We start from the raw sequence: 17319 nt of genomic DNA, 5'->3' as shown, positions 1-17319 counted from the left end.
GGGTGTGGAGGTTCTGGGGTGCTATTCCCACTGAGGATGTGGAAGTGGGATCCACAGATGCCCGGGAAGAGCAAGTCTCTGAGAAAGCAGGAGAGATGTGTACATAGTTTTCTTATTCAGATCCTGAGATAGATGATTCATGCCGACTGTCAACAAGGAAGTTAACTATTGTATGGTGAAGAGAATTGAAGTCAATTGATAAAAAGCAATCATTAGTCACTACCAGAAAGATCACTGAGAGTTCTTAACATACCTACAATCTACAGTATCAGTGTTTTCAATCTGAAAGCCTGGAAACCACATCATAAATTTATGATGGTTGTTTGTATAGTTGACCATTGAACCACACATATTTGAACTGTGCAGGTCCACTTATGCATGCATTTTAAAATAAATACATTACAATACTGTAAGTGCATTTTCTTTTCCTTATGATTTTCTTGATGATATTTTCTTTTATTTAGTTTACTTTATTGTAAAAATATAGTATAGAATACATACATATACAACATATGTGTTAATCGACTATGTTATTTGTAAGGCTTTCATTCAACAGTAGGCTATTAGTAGTCAAGTTTAGGGGGAGCCAAAAGTTATAGACAGATTTTCAGCGTTGTTGACCTGATCGTTGTTCAAAGGTCAACTGTAGTTCTAAAAATTCTGAAAGAAAATTCAATTAACAAATTGATTCCAACTATATATAAAAGAGGATAATACACCGTAACTTGGGTTTATCCTAAGTAGCAAGATAGTTTAATATTAGAAAATCCATAAGTACAATTTATTACATCAACAGATAAAAAGAGGGGTGCCTGGGTGGCTCAGTTGGTTAAGTATCTAACCCTTGGGTTTGATTCAGTTCATGATCTCATGGTTGGTAGGAGTGAGCCCCGCATTGAGGTTTGTACTGCCATTGGGGTTCTCTCTCTCCCTCTCTCTGCCACCCTCTGGCTCGCTCTCTCTCTCTCTCTCTCTCTCAAAATAAATAAACTTTTAAAAAATAGATAAAAAGAGAAAAGTCAAAAAATAAAAGAGGGGCACCTGGGTGGCTCATTCAGCTGAATGTCTGATTATTGCTCAGGTCATGATCTCGCAGTCTGTGAGTTTGAGCCCCATGTCAGGCTCTGTGCTGACAGTTCAGAGCCTGGAGCCTGCTTTGGATTCTGGGTCTCCCTCTCTCTCTGCCCCTCCCCTGCTCATGCTCTGCCTCTTTCTCTTTCAAAAACAAACATTAAAAATAATTTTAAAAAGGAGAGAGAGAGATGGAGAAAAGGTATTGATCAAATTCAACATACATTAATATAAACTATAAGTAAATGGAAAATAGAAAAAAATTCTTATACAGAGAAAGAATGTGAATGAAAAATGAGGAACAAACATCATCTTAAATAGTCACTGTTAGAATCATTCATTTTAAAATCAAGAATGATAGCATGATGTTCACTTTAATTACTTTGATTTTGTGTGACATTGAAAGCTGTAGATAGTGTAAAAAATAAGAGAAAGAAATTACAGGCACAAGATCTAGAAAAGAAAAAATAAAATTTATAATTCTCAACTGATATGATGGTTAACATTTAAAATACACAAAAACCTATGGATAAATTATTAGAAAAAATAGAAGCACCGGGCAATTTGGCTGATTATAAGATTTATATATATATTTTTTGAGAGAGAGAAACAGAGAGACACAAAGAGAGCATGAGTGGGGGGAGAGGCAGAAAGGGAATACCAAGCAGGCTCCACACGGGGCTCAAACTCACCAATGGTGAGATCATGACCTGAGTCAAAACCAAGAGTCGGACGCTTAACTGACTGAGCGACCCGGGTGCCCGTAAGTTTAATATATATACATATTTTAATGCTTATTTATTTATTTTTGAGAAAGAGAAAGTGTGTGAGCAGGGGTAGGGGGAGAGAGAGAGAGAGAGAGAGAGAGAGAATCCCAAAAAGGCTCTTTGCTGTGAGTGCAGACCCTGATACAGGGTTTGATCTCATGGAGTATGAGGTAATCATCTGAAATCAAGAGTTGGATGCTTAACCAACTGAGTGACCCAGGAGCCCCAAGAAAAAAATATATATATATATTTTTGGGGGGGGGTGGTGATGAGGTGTTTCTTTTTATGAAATTTATTGTCAATTGGTTTCCATGCAACACCCAGTGCTCATCCCAAAAAATGCCCTCTTCAATACCCTTCACCCACCCTCCCTTCCCTCCCACCCCCCATCAACCCTCAGTTTGCTCTCAGTTTTTAACAGTCTCTTATGCTTTGGCTCTCTCCAACTCTAACCTCCTTTTTTTTTTCCTTCCGCTCCCCCATGGGTTTCTGTTAAGTTTCTCAGGATCCACATAAGAGTGAAAACATATGCTATCTGTCTTTCTCTGTATGGCTTATTTCACTTAGCATAACACTCTCCAGTTCCATCCACGTTGCTACAAAGGGACATACTTCATTCTTTCTCATTGCTACCTAGTACTCCATTGTGTATATAAACCACAATTTCTTTATCCATTCATCAGTTGATGGACATTTAGGCTCTTTCCATAATTTGGCTATTGTTGGGAGTGCTGCTATAAACATTGGGGTACAAGTGCCCCCATGCATCAGTACTCCTGCATCCCTTGCGTAAATTCCTAGCAGTGCTACTGTTGGGTCATGGGGTAGGTCTATTTTTAATTTTCTGAAGAACCTCCACACTGTTTTCCAGAGTGGCTGCACCAGTTTGCATTCCCACCAACAGTACAAGAGGGTTCCCGTTTCTCCACATCCTCTCCAGCAACTATAGTCTCCTGATTTGTTCATTTTGGCCACTCTGACTGGCGTGAGGTGATATCTGAATGTGTTTTTGATTTGTATTTCCCGGATGAGGAGTGACATTGAACATCTTTTCATGTCCCTGTTGGTCATCTGGGTGTCTTCTTTAGAGAAGTGTCTATTCATGTTTTCTGCCCATTTCTTCACTGGATTATTTGTTTTTCGCGTGTGGAGTTTGGTGAGCTCTTTATAGATTTTGGATGCTAGCCCTTTGTCTGATATGTCATTTGCAAATATCATTTCCCATTCTGTTGGTTGCCTTTTAGTTTTGTTGGTTGTTTCCTTTGCTGTGCAGAAGCTTTTTATCTTCATGAGGTCCCAATAGTTCATTTTTGCTTTTAATTCCCTTGTCTTTGGGAATGTGTCAAATAAGAAATTGCTACAGCTGAGGTGAGAGAGGTCTTTTCCTGCTTTCTCCTCTAGAGTTTTGATGGTTTCCTGTCTCACACTCAGACCTTTATCCATTTTGAGTTTATTTTTGTGAATGGTGTGAGAAAGTGGTCAAGTTTCAACCTTCTGCATGTTGCTGTCCAGTTCTCCCAGCACCATTTGTTAAAGAGACTGTCTTTTTCCATTGGATAGTCTTTCCTGATTTGTCAAATATTAGTTGGCCATACGTTTGTGGGTCTAGTTCTGGGGTTTCTATTCTATTCCATTGGTCTATGTGTCTGTTTTTGTGACAATACCATGCTGTCTTGATGATGAAAGCTTTGTAGTAGAGGCTAAAGTCTGGGATTGTGATGCCTCCTGCTTTGGTCTTCTTCAAAATTCCTTTGGCTATTCGGGGCCTTTGTGGTTCCATATGAATTTTAGGATTGCTTGTTCTAGTTTCGAGAAGAATGCTGGTGCAATTTTGATTGGGATTGCATTGAATGTGTAGATAGCTTTGGGTAGTATTGACATTTTGACAATATTTATTCTTCCAACCCATGAGCACGGAATGTTTTTCCATTTCTTTATATCTTCTTCAATTTCCTTCATAAGCCTTCTATAGTTTTCAGCATACAGATCTTTTACATCTTTGGTTAGATTTATTCCTAGGTATTTTATGCTTCTTGGTGCAATTGTGAATGGGATCAGTTTCTTTATTTGTCTTTCTGTTGCTTCATTATTAGTGTATAAGGATGCAACTGATTTCTGTACATTGATTTGTATCCTGCGACTTTGCTGAATTCATATATCAGCTCTAGCAGACTTTTGGTGGAGTCTACCAGATTTTCCATGTATAATATCATGTCATCTGCAAAAAGCGAAAGCTTGACTTCATCTTTGCCAATTTTGATGCCTTTGATTTCCTTTTGTTGTCTGATTGCTGATGCTAGAACTTCCAGCACTATGTTAAACAACAGCAGTGAGAGTGGACATTCCTGTCGTGTTCCTGTTCTCAGGGAAAAAGCTCTCAGTTTTTCCCCATTGAGGATGATGTTAGCTGTGGGCTGTTCATAAATGGCTTTTATGATCTTTGAGTATGTTCCTTCTATCCCGACTGTCTCGAGGGTTTTTATTAAGAAAGGCTGCTGAATTTTGTCAAATGCTTTTTCTGCATAGATTGACAGGATCATATGGTTCTTATCTTTTCTTTTATTAATGTGATGTATCACGTTGATTGATTTGTGAATGTTGAACCAGCCCTGCACCCCAGGAATGAATCCCACTTGATCATGGTGAATAATTCTTTTTATATGCTGTTGAATTCGATTTGCTAGTATCTTATTGAGAATTTTTGCATCCATATTCATCAGGGATATTGGCCTGTAGTTCTCTTTTTTTTTACTGGGTCTCTGTCTGGTTTAGGAATCAAAGTAATGCTGGCTTCATAGAATGAGTCTGGAAGTTTTCCTTCCCTTTCTATTTTTTGGAACAGCTTGAGAAGGATAGGTATCATCTCTGCTTTAAACGTCTGGTAGAACTCCCCTGGGAAGCCACCTGGTCCTGGATTCTTATTTGTTAGGAGATTTTTGATGACTGATTCAATTTCTTCACTGGCTATGGGTCTGTTCAAGCTTTCTATTTCCTCCGGATTGAGTTTTGGAAGTGTGTGGGTGTTTAGGAATTTGCCCGTTTCTTCCAGGTTGTCCAGTTTGTTGGCATATAATTTTTCAGAGTATTCCCTGATAATTGCTTGTATCTCTGAGGGATTGGTTGTAATAATTCCATTTTCATTCATGATTTTATCTATTTGGGTCATCTCCCTTTTCTTTTTGAGAAGTCGGGCTAGAGGTTTATCAATTTTGTTTATTTTTTCAAAAAACCAACTCTTGGTTTCGTTGATCTGCTCTACAGGTTTTTAAGATTTTATATTGTTTATTTCTGCTCTGATCTTTATTATTTCTCTTCTTCTGCTGGGTTTAGGCTGTCTTTGCTGTTCTGCTTCTAGTTCCTTTAGGTGTGCTGTTAGATTTTGTATTTGGGATTTTTCTTGTTTCTTGAGATAGGCCTGGATTGCAATGTATTTTCCTCTCAGGACTGCCTTCGCTGCATCCCAAAGTGTTTGGATTGTTGTATTTTCATTTTCATTTGTTTCCATATATTTTTTAATTTCTTCTCTAATTGCCTGGTTGACCCACTCATTCGTTAGTAGGGTGTTCCTTAACCTCCATGCTTTTGGAGGTTTTCCAGACTTTTTCCTGGGGTTGATTTCAAGCTTCATAGAAGCATTGTGGTCTGAAAGTATGCATGGTATGATCTCAATTCTTGTATACTTATGAAGGGCTGTTTTGTGACCCAGTATGTGATCTATCTTGGAGAATGTTCCATGTGCACTTGAGAAGAAAGTATATTCTGTTGCTTTGGGATGCAGAGTTCTAAATATATCTGTCAAGTCCATCTGATCCAATGTATCATTCAGGGCCCTCGTTTCTTTATTGACCATGTGTCTAGATGATCTATCCATTGTTGTAAGTGGGGTATTAAAGTCCCCTGCAATTACCACATTCTTATCAATAAGGTTGCTTATGTTTATGAGTAATTGTTTTATATATCTGGGGGCTCCGGTGTTCGGCGCATAGACAATTATAATTGTTAGCTCTTCCTGATGGATAGACCCTGTAACTATTATATAGTGATCTTCTTCATCTCTTGTTACAACTTTTAATTTAAAGTCTAGTTTGTCTGATATAAGAATGGCTACTCCAGATTTCTTTAACTCCCAGTAGCATGATAAATAGTTCTCCATCCCCTCACTTTCAATATGAAGGTGTCCTCAGGTCTAAAATGAGTCTCTGGTAGACAGCAAATAGATGGGTCTTGTTTTTTTATATTGTGATACCCTATGTCTTTTGGTTGGCGCACTTAGTCCATTTACATTCAGTGTTATTATAGAAAGATACGGGTTTAGAGTCATTGTGTAGTCTGTAGGTTTCATGCTTGTAGTGATGTCTCTGGTACTTTGTCTCACAGGGTCCCCATTAGGATCTCTTGTAGGGCTGGTTTAGTGGTGACAAATTCCTTCAGTTTTTGTTTGTTTGGGAAGACCTTTATCTCTCCTTCTATTCTAAATGACAGACTTGCTGGATAAAGGATTCTCGACTGCATATTTTTTCTGTTCATCATATTGAAGATTTCCTGCCATTCCTTTCTGGACTCCCAAGTTTCAGTAGAGAGATCAGTCACGAGTCTTATTGGTCTCCCTTTATATGTTAGAGCACGTTTATCCCTAGCTGCTTTCAGAATTTTCTCTTTATCCTTGTATTTTGCCAGTTTCACTATGATATGTCATGCAGAAGATCGATTCAAGTTACATCTGAAGGGAGTTCTCTGTGCCTCTTGGATTTCAATGTCTTTTTCCTTCCCCAGATCAGGGAAGTTCTCAGCTACGATTTCTTCAAGTACACCTTCAGCACCTTTCCCTCTCCCTTCCTCCTCTGGAATACCAATTATACGTAGATTATTTCTCTTTAGTGCATCACTTAGTTCTCTAATTTTCCCCTCATACTCCTGGATTTTTTTTATCTCTCTTTTTCTCAGCTTCTTCTTTTTCCATAATTCTATCTTCTAATTCACCTATTCTCACCTCTGCCTATTCAATCCGAGCTGTGGTCATCTCCATTTTATTTTGCAGCTCATTAATAGCATTTTTTAGCTCCTCCTGGCTCTTCCTTAGTCCCTTGATCTCTGTAGCAATAGATTCTCTGTTGTCCTCTATACTGTTTTCATGCCCAGCAATTAATTTTATGACTATTATTCTAAATCCACTTTCTGTTACATTGTTTAAATAGTTTTTGATCAGTTCGTTAGATGTTGCTATTTCCTGGAGATTCTTTTGAGGGGAATTCTTCCGTTTTGTCATTTTGGATACTTCCTGGAGTGGTGTGGAACTGCAGGGCACTTCCCCTGTGCTGTCTTGAATAACTTGCATTGGCGGGCAGGGCCGCAGTCAGACCTGATGTCTGCTCCTAGCCCACTGCTGGGGCCACTGTCAGACTGGTGTGTACCTTCTCTTCCCCTCTCCTAGGGTTGGGATTCACTGTGGCGTGGTGTGGCCCATCTGGGCTACTTGCACACTGCCAGGCTTTGTGGTGCTGGGGATTTGGCGTATTAGCTGCAGTGGATAGGCAAGGTGCACAGGGGTGGAAGGGGCAGGCTCAGCCTGCTTATGCTTTGGTGATCTGCTTCGGGAGGGGCCCTGTGGCACACGGAGGGAGTCCCACCCGCCAGAGGGATGGATCCGCAGAAGCACAGCATTGGGTGTTCGTGCAGTGCAAGCAAGTTCCCTAGCAGGAACTGGTTCTTTTTGGGATTTTGGCTGGGGGATGGGCCTGGGAGGTGGCGCTGGCGAGCGCCTTTGTTCCCCGCCAAGCAGAGCTCTGTCATTCATCTGGGGCTCAACAATTCTCCCTCCCGTTGTCCTCCAGCCCTCCCACTCTCTGAGCAAAGCTGTTAGCTTAAACCTTCCAGATGTTAAGTCCCGGTTGCCCTCGGAACACACTCCATCCCGCCCCTCCGCTTTTGTAAGCCAGACTCGGGGGCTCTGCTTGGCCGGCCGGTTGCCGCTCTGCCCTGGCTCTCTCCTGCCAGTCCGTGTAGCGCATACCGCCTCTCTGCCCTTTCTACCCTCTTCCGTGGGCCTCTCGTCTATGCTTGGCTCTGGAGAATCCATTCTGCTACTCTTCTGGCGGTTTTCTGGGTTATTTAGGCAGGTGTGAGTGGAATCTAAGTGATCAGCAGGATGCGGTGAGCCCAGCATCCTCCTACGCCGCCATCTTCCCCCGATCCCAAGGTTAATATATTTTAAAAGTCAGTTGTTATTTTCATTGTACTATCATCAAGCAACTGGAAAATGTAAAGAGAAGACACCATTGTAAATCAGAGAATACCAAGTACTAGGAATAAATATAAGAAAAGAAATGCAACACCCCTAGAAAGTGAGAAAGCTTATTAAAATATATATTAAAAGACTTAAGTAAACAGACCAGATTCATGAGTAGCAAAACTCAATATTACAAAGATGGCAGTTTTTTCCAAAATAATCTATAGATTCAAAGCAATTTCAACCAAAATACAATAGGAATTTTATGGCACTGGAGAAAATCATTGTGTACATTGGAGAGGAAAAGGCAATAACCTGGGCACTTCTCAAAAAGAAAATCAAGGACCAGGGACTTTCTCTAATAAATACCAACAATTATACAAAATGACAAAAATGAAGAGAGGCCACAAAGATAGACAAAGTGACTAATAGACTAGGACTGTGAGCTCAGAATAGACCCATGTGTATATGTAACTTTGGTATTTCAGTGTGTATAAAATCAGCTCTAAAACTATGATATATGCTGTATAACAGAATATTATTTAGCCTTAACAAGGAAAGAAATTCTAACACATGCCACAGCATGGATGAACCTTATGGATGTTATTATGCTAAGTGAAATGAGCCAGTCACAAAATGGCAGATACTGGGGGCACCTGGATGGCTCAGTGAGCAGAGCATGCAACTCTTGATCTTGGGATCATGTGTTCAAGTGTAGAACCTACATTTAAAAAAAGCAAGCAAGCAGGGCACCTGGGTTGCTCAGTCGGTTGAGTGTCTGACTTCAGCTCAGGTCATGACTTCAGGGCTGGTGAATTTGAGCCCCGCATCAGGCTCCATGCTGACTGCTCGGAGCCTGGAGCCTACTTCAGATTCTGTGTCTCCCTTTCTCTGCCTCTCCCCCACTCATGTTCTGTCTCTCTCTCTCTCTCTCTCTCAAAAATAAACATTAAAAAAAAATTAAAAAAAAAGAAAACATGTCAGACTAAACAGCTTTAAAAAAATAAAAGCAAGCAAGCAAGCAAGCAAAGACTATATGATTCTACTTATATGAGGTACGCAGAGTGACCAAATTCATAGAGACAGAAAGCAGCATGGTAGTTATTAATCTGCTATTTTGGGACAAATAAATGCCCTTTTCCCTGGCCTCTTATTATATAAGTATTTGTTGGAGATTAATGAAGTTGGAAAAAAAGAAAAAACATATTAAATAAGTGTTTATTATGAACACAACCTTCAAAATACTTGCAGTAATGTGATTTGTGTGTGTGCTTGTGTGTGTATGTATACACCTACATATAATACACAAACTTACAAATACCAAATTTCATTTTTAAAAGCTGGGTAATGGGAGTGAGAACAAAAATGAGCAAAACAGTTTTGGGGACATCTGTGTTTTCATTCTGGGAAACTCTGTAGGAACATGAGCAATAAGAGATTCAAGTTAGCATTCAAGACCAACAGACAACATTTTTTACAGCTTTGTGACAGATATTGGTCAACCACGAAAGCAGTCTCCCCCAGACAGCACATTCCACAGACAGGAAAGCTATGACAAAAATGAACTACAACTTTAAAACCACCAATAAGAAACCAAGAAGAAGCCACTGTTTTTAGCCAAGTATCCTGAAATGACAGCATGATTAATTGATCACAAACTACAGCATGTTGGAAGCAAGCTACTGTATAAAGAAACCTGCTTTATGAAATATAAGCATAACAACAATTAAGGCAATTTATCCAGTAATGAATCTTTTACTTCACCTTTAAAAACGGGAGCACTTGGTAAACACATGCAAAAAAATAAGTGCTTGTTCAAAAAGAAGTGGGAGATGAAAGTTGTGAGGAGATGGGAAATCAAGACAAATAAGGTCTTTAAATTTTTTTGATATTTATTTTTTTCTAAAAAATCAATACATATCATTTCCTAAAAAACAGAAATGTAGAAAAACATCACATTGACTGTTCTTCAAACAAAACACAATTGCTAAGCATTTTAACCTACTTGTAAATCACACACTCTATGTAAACTTTTTAACTTATCCCATACAATTAATCATATTGTGTATTTTCTCATATTGCTACAGTCTCATAACTAATCTTTAATGAATATATAATACTCCATTAGGGAAATATAGATATTGTGCATGTTGCCCCTCACTTAGTCCCTAGTCCTTCTACAGATTCAATTTCTGTTATGTTTCTTGTATATCTTATCATTCCAGATATTTCTACATATACAAGCAGGTGAATGTGTGTATGTGATGATGGCATACTTTAACAAACTTTTCCCCCTTGTGTCATTTCCTTATTTAAAATGTGTCATTGGAAATCATTCTTTATTACTGCATAACATCTGCCTTATTTTTATTCTTTAAATTGTGGTAAAATATACAAAACATAAAATTTACCAGCTTAACCATTTTAAAATGTGCAGTTCGGTAGTGTTAAATAGATTCACGTTGTGGGACCAACCTCTAGAACTTTTTCTTTTTACAAAACTGAAATTCTGTACCCATTAATCAATCAACCCCATTCTCCTTTCCCAGCCCCTGACAACCATTATTCTATTTTCTGTTTCTATGAATTTGACCACATTAGACCCTATATAAGTGGATTGATACAGTATTTGTCTTTTTGTGTCTGGTTATTTCCCTTAGCATGTCTTCAAGGTTTATCTATCATGTGTCAGAACTGTCTTCCTTTTTATAGCTGAGTCATATTTCAGTGTGTATACACCCGTTTTGTTTATCCATTCATCTTTCAATGGACATTGAAACCTTGAAACACTGGGTTGTTTCCACCTTTGACTATTGTGAATAATGCTATGAACATGCATGTACAGATATCTCTTCAAGATCTTGCTTTACGTTCTCTTGAACATATACACACCGAAGGGGGATTGCTGGATCATGGGATAACTCAATTTTTAATTTTTTGATGAGCCACCATAGTGTTTTCCACAGTGGCTGCACCATTTTACATTCCTAGCAATAACACACAGAGTTCCGATTTTTCTACATCTTTGCCAACGCTTGTTGATAATAGTCATCCTAATGGGGGTGAGGTGGTATCTCATTATGGTTTTGATTTGCATTTTCTTAATGATTAGCGTTGTTGAGCATCTTTTCATGTACTTGTTAGCCATTCTTATTTTAAGAGCTGAGTATTATTATATATAGAAACTATAATTTTTAAAATTAATATCCTGGTTAATAAACTGTCTCAGTTGCTCTTAAAAACAAAACTGCAATGACTCTCCTTTTACATTCTTCTGGTTTCCATTTAAAAAACCTTTCATTATGGAATTTATGGAATTTCAAATATACACTAAAGTAGGCAAACTAATATGAAGAACTCCATGTACCAATGACCCAGTTTCAACAATTACCAACTTCTGGCCAGTTTTGTTTTACTGACATTCTTACTTATATCCCTCACCCCCACCTTTTATTTTAAAGAAAATCCCAGTCATTTTATCATTTAGTTTATAATTAGTTCCCCTCGTATCTTTAAAACTTGTACAGAGTTTTTATGTGCACACAATACATTTGTAAGATAAAGTCCAAAATGTGGATTTTCTGGGTCAAAGTGGAGCTGAATTTTACATTGTGATAGATATTGCTAACTTATCCTCAGTAAAAATTGTGTAGATTTATTCTTCCATCATCAGTAAATCAAAGTACCTGTGCTCCCTATATTCTCATCAGAACAGCATATTGTCAAACTTTAATCTTTGCCTTTATGTGAAATTTTTTTTAACATTTTAATTATGACATTGGATACCTTCTTGTACTTTTAAAAGTCGTTTCTATTTCTTTTTCTGTGGAAACCTGTGTATATACCTTGTCTATTTTTCTGAGTGGTTGAACTTTTTCTTACTGACTCCTTTTGTAATAAGGAAATTAGACCTTTTTTGGTTGCTATTTCTCATATTTGTTTGCTATGTAGAAATTTTAATATTCCTATTTGGTCACATTTATTCATCTTTAATTTTAGGACTTCTGGGGTTTGTATCCTGTTTGGAAAGTATCTCTCCAGAGCAACCTTAATTTTTTTCTCCTGTGTTTTCCTCTAATATTTTAATATGCTCCCCCTTTTTACATGTGAACCCTTGCTCTGTTTAGAATTTTGATATAAGAATATCAAAGTCATCCAGTGACCATTCCGCACATATACAGGCTGGTGGGGCACATGGTTATAAGACCTGATATCCTGAAGAGATCATGTATATTTGTGCTGTGTAACCTATATTACATCCTTGTAGAGTTCAGGTTTTGGTGGAGGTAATAAGCAAAGAGGATGAGAACCAGCAAGAGAAGAAACAATGCAGAGACAAGACCATCTCAAAAAAAGATTAACTTTCCCAAATTCACCATTTGTCAGCGCTGTGAAATCCTAGAGGGCACCCCAGAACGTGCCAGGCTTCATGAACAGGGATTCAGTACTGGCCAATGCAGAGAAGGACCGCTCCGAGAGTCTGGGGAGCTTACTTCATTCACCTTCTTTCGGAGTCTCCCCGGGACCCCTCACCCAGATGGGGTGGAACTCCAACACTCTGGGCCCAAAGTCTTCGGGCAGAGCCACGCGGTCCGTCAGCCCAGCCAGAGGTGTCTCGAAGAAGGAAAACCTAACAGTTCCTCCGCTCGCGGGGTGACAGCATCACCCCAGAGGAGCAGCAGAGGCCAGTCCCACTACGTCCAGCGTAAGCCTGGAGCTCTGGGGAAACCGCCGTCCGGCCCTAGGGCCTTTTTCTCCACCACCCAGGGTTGGTCTCGGGCGCGTGCCTCGGGGCGGAGCTGGGCGGGAGAGATCGGGCAGGGGCGGAGCTGAGGCGGAGCTGAGGCGGGGCTGGAAGCGGGGGCTGTGACGGTAGGGCGGGACTGGGCGGTGCCGGGACGCGGGATGGAGCAGGGAGGTGGGGGGAGGTGGGACTGGGCGGGGCCTAGATGCGGGGGCGTATTGGGGGCGGGGCCATCCGGGGCGGTACTGGGAGCGGATCGGCGCCGGAGTGTGGGGTGGGCAGCGCTAAAGTTAGCGAGGTGGGGCCGAGGACTGGCCGGAGGCAGGACGAGGCCCCGGAAGGGAAGGAGTTGGAGGCGGAGCCAGACGGGGTGGGCGGGGGAACCAGGCGGGGAGCCGGGCCGAGGACCGGCCAAGGGGGGCGGGGCCGGCGGGGCGGGGCTAGGGCGGGGAAGAGGCAGCATTTGGCCGCGCCGCGGGCCTAGTCCCCGCGCCCACCTCTCTTGGGCCCTGTCCCGCGCGCGCCCCCGCGCGGCACGCCCAGCCATTTGCCGGCTGCGGGCCGGAGGCGGCGGCGGCCTCCCCGCCCCTTGCTGGCCTCTTCTTCCTGCTTGCGGCCCGCCCGCCAGCCCGCCAGCAGCCGGCCGAAGCGCGAGGGAGGAGACGGCGGTCGGAGCTGCGCCGGCAGCCAAAGTGCAGAGGGACAACGGCCGACTGCGGAGAGATGCTGGGCGTGGCGGCAGGAATGACCAACAGGTAAGGGCCGGGTCCTGCCGGGGCCGCCCTGCGCTCGGCACCCGCCACGTCGGCAGCGGACCGCTTCCCCGGCCTTCCCGCGGGCCTGCGCGCCGGCCGGGGGCGGGCGGCCTCTCTCCCCGCGCTCCGGCCTCGGCCCGAGCCCCTCGGTGGCCGCGGATCCCAGCGCGGAGTGCGGTCGCGTCCCCGGTCTCCCGCAGCCACGCTTCCGCGCTGCCCCCTGGGGCGCTCAGACCGGGGCTGGCGGCCGCTCATGAGAGGTTCCACTAGTTATTGGTGACGTGTCCAATATCGCCTAAGCCCTTCGAGGGCTTAGCGCAGCAGCCCACAGCAGATGCTTGTTGACTGAATAATTCATATCCCAGCCGTTGGAGCACGTATATAGACCAGCGACTCTCAAACGTCTTGGTCTTAGCACGCATTTTAAAAATAAGAGAACTTTTTGCTTGTGATGGTTATTCCTGTAGGTATTTACTGGATTAGAAGTGAAATCTGAGGCATTTAAAAATGTTTAATTCATTAGAGAAACAGTTAGTTCATGATATGTTAACAGACATAACACATTTTTATGAAAATAATCATTTTCCTAAACAAAAAAATCAGTGCGACGAGTGGTGTTCTTTTACATTTTGCAAATCTCTTAAATGTCTGCCATAGTAGGACAACTAGAGTTTCCTAAATGCATTGCATTCAGTCTATTGCGATGTGTTTTGGTTGAACTGTGTGAAGAAAATCTGGTCTTACACAAATATGTCGTTGGAAAAGGGAGGAGTGTTTTAATACCTTTTTCAGATAATTTGTGGATATTTTTTTGCTGCTACCCCCAATGGTAGATTCGTTTGGAAGTGGAATCTGAAGCCTTACCAGTGAGCTTTTCACACTCTTTTAGGTTAAAATTCATTGGTCTGTCTTGCAGTTTGAATGGACTTGTTACCCATTGTAACATCATGTGTTGGTCATTTGGAAAATGTTGGTTCATAGAGTTAGGCACATCTTCCAAATGCTGACACATTTCATTATACTATACTACGGGATAATATTTGTTAATATTACCACTGATTTCATTAGAAATCTCTTTAAGTATGAGAACATGCCAAGCTCAAGGTGGTGGCAACAAGTTTCCACCATTCGGAATTTCAGTTGAAAGTTTGATTTTTATTATTGGCAGGAAACTACTGTCAGTTGTTTTCCTCAAAGTGAGAGGCTCACTTTTTTGAGCCTCAGGAAATGTCTGCCAAGTACCAGTCTAAAAACCATAGTTTATCACTTATTATTTCCAGTAAAAATGGTATATCCTGAAGAACATTTAATTCACCTCATCACTCAGGGACACGTGCTTTTCCTGGAGACAGCCACCTTACTTTGGTATGCAGCAGAACTGCTGTATGCATACCTCCCTTTTCATCACAAGTAACAAGAAAGTCAAGACTTAATAACATTAATAATTTATACCACTTCATCAAGGACATTTTTTCGTTTTTTGAAAAATTAACTGAATATCAAGTCGATACAAAATTTAAAAGATATGTAAGATATAAAGAATAATGATACAGTGGATACACAGTCTAAAAAACATAAACTGTTTCCTTTTAAGGCCCTTGAACACCTTCCTGATCTAGCATCCCTCCTTGATCCCATCCCCTTCCCATCTTGAATTTGCTATTAGCAATACTTTTTTTTTTTTTTTTTTTTTTTTTTTGGTATTAAGTACATTCATGTTGTTGGATGACCATCACCACCACCCATGCATCTCTGGAATTCTTTTCATTTTACAAAACTGAAACTCTGTACCCATTAAACAACAACTTTCTTTTCCTCCCTCCCTATCAACCCCTGGTAACTCCTATTCTGATTTTTGTCTCTGATTTTGATGATTCCAGGTACCTCATATATGTGGAATCAATTATATACAGTGTTTGTCTTTCTGTGATTGGCTTATTTCATTCACTTGGCATAATATGCTCAAGGTTCATCCATGTTGTAGCATGTCAGAATTTCCTTGCTTTTTAGAGCTGAATAATATTCTGTTGTTTATAAGTACCATTCATTTGTTTTCTTTATCTGTTCATCTTTTGATGGTTACTTGGATTGCTGTATGTTTTACCTATTGTGAATAATGATGCTATGAACATAGGTATGCATTCTTTAATTGAAAAATTTTTAAGTTTATTTATTTATTTTGAGAGAAAGAGGGTGTGCGTGCATGTGTGCAAGTTGAGGAGGAGCAGAGAGAGAGAGAGAGAGAGAGAGAGAGAATCCCAAGCAGGCTCCATGCTGTCGTGCAGAGCTCCATGTGGGGCTCCATCTCACAAACTGTGAGATCATGACCTGAGTGGGGCTCGAAACCACAAAACTGGGAGATCATGACCTGAGCCAAAATCAAGAGTCAGACGCTTAACCCACAGAGCCACCCAGGTGCCCCTCTTTAATTGAAGTTTTTATAGTTTCACATACAGTTATAAAAAATAATTAAGAGAGATCCAGTGTATCCTTTACCCAGTTTCCCCCAATGATATTTTGCAAAATCGTAGTACAGTATCACAATCATGATATTGATGGTAATACAATCCATCAGTTTTATTCAGATTTCCTAGTCATGTGTGTATGGGGGGGGGGTGGTGGTGGGTGGGTGTGTATTTAGTTGTGTGTAATTTTATCACAGGTGGTGGTGCATGTGTCTATCACCACAGTCAAGAACTAGAACAGTGAGTTCCAGGACCACAAGGATCCCACGTGTTGCCATGTTATACCCACACCCACCTCCATGTTTCTTCCTCTTTCTTAAAGCCTGGAAACCACTCATCTGTTTAGCATTTCTAAAATGTCATTTCAAAAATTTTATAGAAGCAAATCAGACATATATAACCTTTTGGGATTGCCTTTTATAAAATCCAGCTTAATTCCCTGGACATGCCTCCAAGCTGTAGTTCTTTGTTGTGGCTGAGTAGTACTCCATGGTATGGGTATGGGACAGTCTGTTCTCCAGTTGAAGGATCTTTGGGCTATTTCCAGGTGTGGACTATTAATAAAGACACTATGAACTGGTTTTTATGTAGATAACAAGTTTTCCTTTCTCTGGGATAAATGTCCAAGAGTGTAGTTGCTGGATTGTATGGTAATTTCAGTTTTCACTTTCTGAGAAATTGATGGATTATTTCAAAGTGGCTGGAATTCAGTTGCACCACTAAGCGACCAGCTTTTATACCCACTTATACCCACTTTTGCTTTTGCGTTGTCAGTGAAAGTGTCAGTACAGTGCAAAAGGCTACAGCAACTTTTTTTGGAACTTCTTGGCACCATTATTAAGAGGGTTTTGATCTCCCAGACCTCTTGTAAAGGTCTTGGAGATTACCCCCCCCCCCCCCACCCAGCCACCACCTCCTCCAGGGTTTTGAGATTACATTTTGAGAACCACTGTTAATGACATAATCCTAAATGATGAGGGAAGTGCAGATATTTTTAAAAGAATATATAGAAAGATTTCTCTTAAAATATATATTAAAGGCTTGTTGTAGTGTGTGTGTTCTGGTTTTGGAAGTTTTTAGTGGGACTTACTAGCTAAGACTTGAAGAACCACTATGGAAAAAGCAGTTTTCTGCCCTTAAGGATTTTCAGGACAGGATGACTAGTGTTGTTATGAAAAGGGAGAATGTCATGGCAGCGAGGGTCTTCCTAAAACTTCAGTGCTGTATGCCTGTTTGTTTGTATTGGTGAGGAAATTGGGCTCTTCACTTTTAAGAAAACTAATGAAAATTA

General features: G+C 40.9%; 1 protein-coding gene across 2 annotated transcripts in view; it reads left to right on the top strand.

Annotated features, from left to right (window-relative positions):
* Positions 1 to 13223: 13223 nt before the first annotated feature.
* The window catches only part of LIMS1 (LIM zinc finger domain containing 1), a 155917-nt gene continuing 151821 nt past the window's right edge, over positions 13224 to 17319 (top strand). The window contains exon 1 of one of the 2 annotated variants that reach the window (XM_043553182.1): positions 13224 to 13563. In XM_043553182.1, coding sequence (XP_043409117.1) covers positions 13532 to 13563 — 32 coding nt within the window. In that variant the 5' untranslated portion in view covers positions 13224 to 13531. The remainder of the gene's footprint in view (positions 13564 to 17319) is intronic. The other variant, XM_043553181.1, reaches the window with a different exon arrangement.

The sequence above is a fragment of the Prionailurus bengalensis genome, chromosome A3, assembly GCF_016509475.1.
Source record: "Prionailurus bengalensis isolate Pbe53 chromosome A3, Fcat_Pben_1.1_paternal_pri, whole genome shotgun sequence".
Classification (NCBI taxonomy): domain Eukaryota; kingdom Metazoa; phylum Chordata; class Mammalia; order Carnivora; family Felidae; genus Prionailurus; species Prionailurus bengalensis.
Note: the sequence above shows the minus strand (reverse complement) of the source record. Positions and strands in the feature narration are given on the sequence as shown.